At 30.9% G+C, this 4,790-nt stretch overlaps 1 protein-coding gene across 1 annotated transcript; it reads right to left on the minus strand.

The window, feature by feature from the left end:
- Window positions 1-529: 529 nt before the first annotated feature.
- Window positions 530-1,365, minus strand: LOC122508815. The gene has a single exon (XM_043622378.1). It carries the CDS (start codon window positions 1,351-1,353, stop codon window positions 685-687), a length of 669 nt encoding a protein of 222 aa, XP_043478313.1. The 5' UTR covers window positions 1,354-1,365; the 3' UTR covers window positions 530-684.
- Between the last annotated feature and the right edge of the window lie 3,425 nt (window positions 1,366-4,790).

The raw sequence follows: 4,790 nt of genomic DNA on the forward strand, positions 1-4,790 counted from the left end.
AAAAACAGGTCTTTCTAATTTTAAAGATAATTCAAACTCTCTTCAATAAAGTATATTGTAATTCACAATATCTACTTCATTTACAGAGCGTCAACACGGAAAAAAAAGTACGTGAATCCTTCTTTGAAAGTGCTTGACTTTTCGATAGGACACAAAATACAAGGCTGTATCATATACTTTTTATTAGAAAATATAGAAAAGTCCTAGAGTTATTCTAGTACTAGTATGGGCAACAGTGTTTTTAAATTTTAACGAAAAGTCATTTGTTCAGTTTTATAAAGTACGTGAAAGATTAGTTGACTGCGCTTGAAAATTCTGTAGAGCATGCGCAGTGTGCGTTGCGCGTTTCTACCCAAGGTAAATGCCAGCTGATCGTCTGTTTCCATTTGTGTTAATTTCAGATGTGAATCTACTATTATTTTATGAAAAACAAATAGTGTTAATATATATTTGTCTTCAAGAATTGACTTTCAAAAAAATATTTTTTATTTTGTGTTTCTCACAAAACAGAATGTTATGTAAGTATCAGTTTTCAGTGAAATAGCATGTCTCAGAAGTCGTGAAAAATTTCACCATGTGGTAATTTGTAACCTTGAATGGCTTTTAGCACAAAATTGTCTTGGGTAATTTCTGCCCAGTTTTGTAAAAAATATTTTAACCTTGTTGCTTTAGCACTTACCCGACTTAGTTCTTGTTCCTCTGTGGTTGGGTTTGTGAGTAGAATTTTTTCGAGGGTTGTCTCTGTTTGAAGGGTTGGTTCGGTTGTCTGGAAGTGAATGCTCGAGGTTGATTGGACTGGTAGCTCCCCCTTCCCACTTCCTTCTTGATGGTGGAGCTCCTCCAGTTTAAAGCACTTCCGCTGGATCTTGAAGAAAATTGTGGTTTAGACTTGAGTTCTTTCGAAACCTTCGTTATTGCTTTTGCGGTGTCAATTAAACCTTTAAGGTTATCGCCGAAAAGTAGTTCTGTTGGTTCGACTTTTTTTAGGGCTTTTTGAATTCTATCTTCATAACGTCCTATTATAAATGTTTTCCTCGCCATAGTTAATTGTGCATACAAGTCTGAGAGTAGTTTTGTTATGCACGAAAGATTTTGGAGGATGTCCTCTCTTACCAGAGGAACCTCTCCATCGTTCAAGATGTCACTGAGTAGAATCGTGGCGGCTGACAGGGCTGCTCCAGTGAAATTTTGATACTCCTTGAAGTATTCATCTCGTGACAGAACTTTCGGATGAAGGTCGGCGCTTATTTCCTCATTCAGAGTCGGTGCTGAAAAATTAACCTTTGCTGCTTTGGGAGAGAGAGAGAGAAGTTTCTCTTTGTCTTCCTTTTTTTCAAACTGCGCTTCATCCATGCTATCACTCTGTTTGCCACGTCATCACGAATTTGTCTTTCCTCTTTTTCTTCCTGAGGATTAGACCCCAAATAATGGAAAGCTTCGTCATGAGGGTTTTCGATTTTCTCTTCCTCCATTTCGACGTTGGCCTCGGCATCCTCACCAGCGTCGCTCGTCTCGCCAGCACCACCAGTCTCACCATCTTGCTTGTGTTCTTCTGTCGAACCATTTTGTTCTTCCCATTCAGTGATATCTGGTGGAAAAAGGAAATTTATGTAAGCTGAATGTTCAGTTTTGTCATTTTTTATAGTTCTTGTCTTCAATTCAGGAAAGAAGATCCGAACTGTGCTTGGCTGTATGTTCCCGATTCTGGATTGGGAATCCGCCATATTCTTTTTGCTCGTTAGAGGCGAGCTTGGCCTCCTTATTTCTTTTGTGCACTTACCTGCATAACAGAGTTTCTTATTTGAGTCGAGGTTCTCCATCTGCGCAAATATTCTGTTTGTCTCCATCTCAATTTCCTTGAGTCTGACTTGGAGAATTTGTTGCTTCCTTTCTTTGTCGTTCATCTTGATGTATGTGTGTACGTCACCGACGCCAAGAAACGAATGAAGCGGGAAAGCAGAACCAGAACCAAGAAAGTAGGAGAGAGACACCCTCTATCCTCTTTTAATTTAACATCTCTAAAAAGTGGCGTCACCGAGCGACAAGTCGCGGTACTATATAGTAAAACATCTTCGAACAAGTTCCATGAAATATAATTGGATGATTTCTTCCTACTACAACAGAAAACCGATTATGCCATCCTTCAGACATATTATTTGTTCGTGACATGTTCTGTTTAACCGCCTGGTACATGTTCCACAGTTGAGGGGGGAACCTCGGCTGCGTTGCCCGACGCCTTCCACGAGCTGGCTTACCACGTATATAGATATCCTCAAAATACTCAGCAATATCGATGAACGCTTCAGGTATGTCTTCCATGAATATATCGAAGGCCACTTGAACGTCATCGATAGGAACAAAAGCTGTTGCGCACATCATTTGGGCTGCTTGTTTTATGGAACGATCTTCTACGTAAAGATTCAATTATTTTCATAAATAATACAATGTCATTTACGAATTCAATTATTTTCATCGCAGAATTTCAAATATTTTTAATACAATTTTAAATAAATTCCTTGAAAAATGCAATTTTTATTAAAAATGTTATAAAAATTTGAGGAAGAAATTCAATTTTAAGAAACATAGGTACAATTATTTAATAAAACAATAAAATTCGTTGCAATAATTCAAATATTTTCATAAATAACATTTAATTCGTCGCAGAAAATCAATTATTTTAAGTAATTTTACAAAAAAATTCAATTATCTTGATAAACAACAAAATCGCATAAATTCTTTACATAAAATCAATTATTCTAAGGTATTTTAATAAAATTCTTTTGTAAAATTCAATTATTTTGATATCATAATTCATCACAAAAATACAGTTCTTCTAAAAAATAACAAAATACTTCATAAAAATTATATTTTTTAAAAAAAGTTTTTAAAAATTTTCGTCAAGAATGAAATTATTTTTATAAATAAATAGGTAGAAAAATTCTTTTTAAGAAGTCAATTATTTTCAAAAATTTTAATAAAATTCTTCTCATGAATTCAATTGTTTTTAAAAAAAAAACATTTTCTAAGCTGTGACCATTTCTGAAATTCCTGACCATTTCTGAAATGCTTGACTATTTCTGAAATGTGTGAACACATAACCTATAAAAATTTTGGTACATCTTTCTAATTTTGGTAAAGTTTCATGAAAATTTATATACAGTAAGAAAAGCTATCCGTCAGTCATAGGAAAGTATGGGAATCGCATAAGTCTGTCTCACTCCCACTCATGGGATATGACTGACGTGGTAGGTTTTCGTAATGTATACATATAAAATCTTTCAAATTTATTTTTTACATTTCAGAATACATTATTCTATTATAAAAATTGTTCTTTTAACTTAACAAAAGTTCTCATTTTTCAAATTGGTATAATTATTGAATTAATTATACAGCAAAAGTAGGTAAATAAATCAAAACATTCGGACCATTCTTTTAACATTATTTAATATATTATAGTGAATGTTGTAGACCTTATTGTTAAAATTGAGATAATATTTTTGTGGCCTTTGGTCTATTAAATAAGAACGGTGTTTTTGTTCACAAAAGAATTTTCATATATTTAAAAAATTCGAATTCGTCTATGCATTTCGTCGTGATATTACGACTCTTCAAGACTGTAAAAAATACATATGACAGATGAGAAGATTTCGTCGAGAAAAACAAAAATAATAAAATGTAGAAAAAAACATACCAGCATGAGAATTTCGAAATAATAATAATAAAAATGAGATTTTTGATCAAAACATGATATACAATCAAAAAACATAAAACATGAAAACAAAAATAAATTTTGGAAAATTGTATTGCTTTAAGTTATTAACAAAAATATTTGATGTGATATTAGTAATCTCATATTCTAATTTTTGGATGTTTTGATTTAATTGTTTTATGTAAAAATTTATATCAGAGATCAGTAGAGAAAGTAATTTATATCTAAAATAATTTAAAAAATGGTTGATTTTATCATTTGATTTAGGGTTATGGAAATTTAAATTAATATTTGTGTGGTTTAGGATGTTACTTGGAAATATATTCCTCCTTTTGCATTGATATAGAAAACGGCGCTGATTTTTAGATTTTTCCAATGTATGGTTGTTCCTTATCCATTTTTTAATCAATATTGTTGCTTGAGGAGTGTATATTTACTTGTAATTATTTAATATAGTTAATTAATAATAAATTTTGTTTCATAATATTAGTAATTCACTATACCAGTCAGTACTTACTATGAGAAGTATTTGCATTATAATTGAAATACAGTTATATTTAAATTATTATTAATCATTAATAGAATAATTTCTTACTATAATGATTATTAATAATTTAAATTTATAAAAATTTCAATATTGCATTAATAATTCATTATTATTATAAATTATAATGTTAAATTAAATTAATATTAAATACTAAATTCATTTTAAATGCAGATACTATAATAATAATTATTATTAATCTGTATTCGTATTATAGTTTATGAAACATTCCAAATTGTAAAGTTAAGACTTAATTTATTATTGATTCAATTAATAATGTTCATTTTTATTAATTCACATAACCTATTATGACTAAATTGAAATATAATTAATTAATAAAAATTATTTAACAGTTTATTCTGATTTATTGATAATATTGGTAATTGAATTTTACTATTTTACAGTTGCTCTTTATATAGACAGTTGAATCCAGAAATATGTAAGTCGGTTCGGTAGTCGCAGTCGTTAGGGCAGTTAGTAGTTTAGGCACTAGGTTAGTCCATGCGTCGGGGTTCGATCCCCGCAGGGTCCAAATTT

Source organism: Leptopilina heterotoma, unplaced genomic scaffold (assembly GCF_015476425.1).
Source record: "Leptopilina heterotoma isolate Lh14 unplaced genomic scaffold, ASM1547642v1 Lhet_58, whole genome shotgun sequence".
NCBI classification, from domain to species: Eukaryota; Metazoa; Arthropoda; class Insecta; order Hymenoptera; family Figitidae; genus Leptopilina; species Leptopilina heterotoma.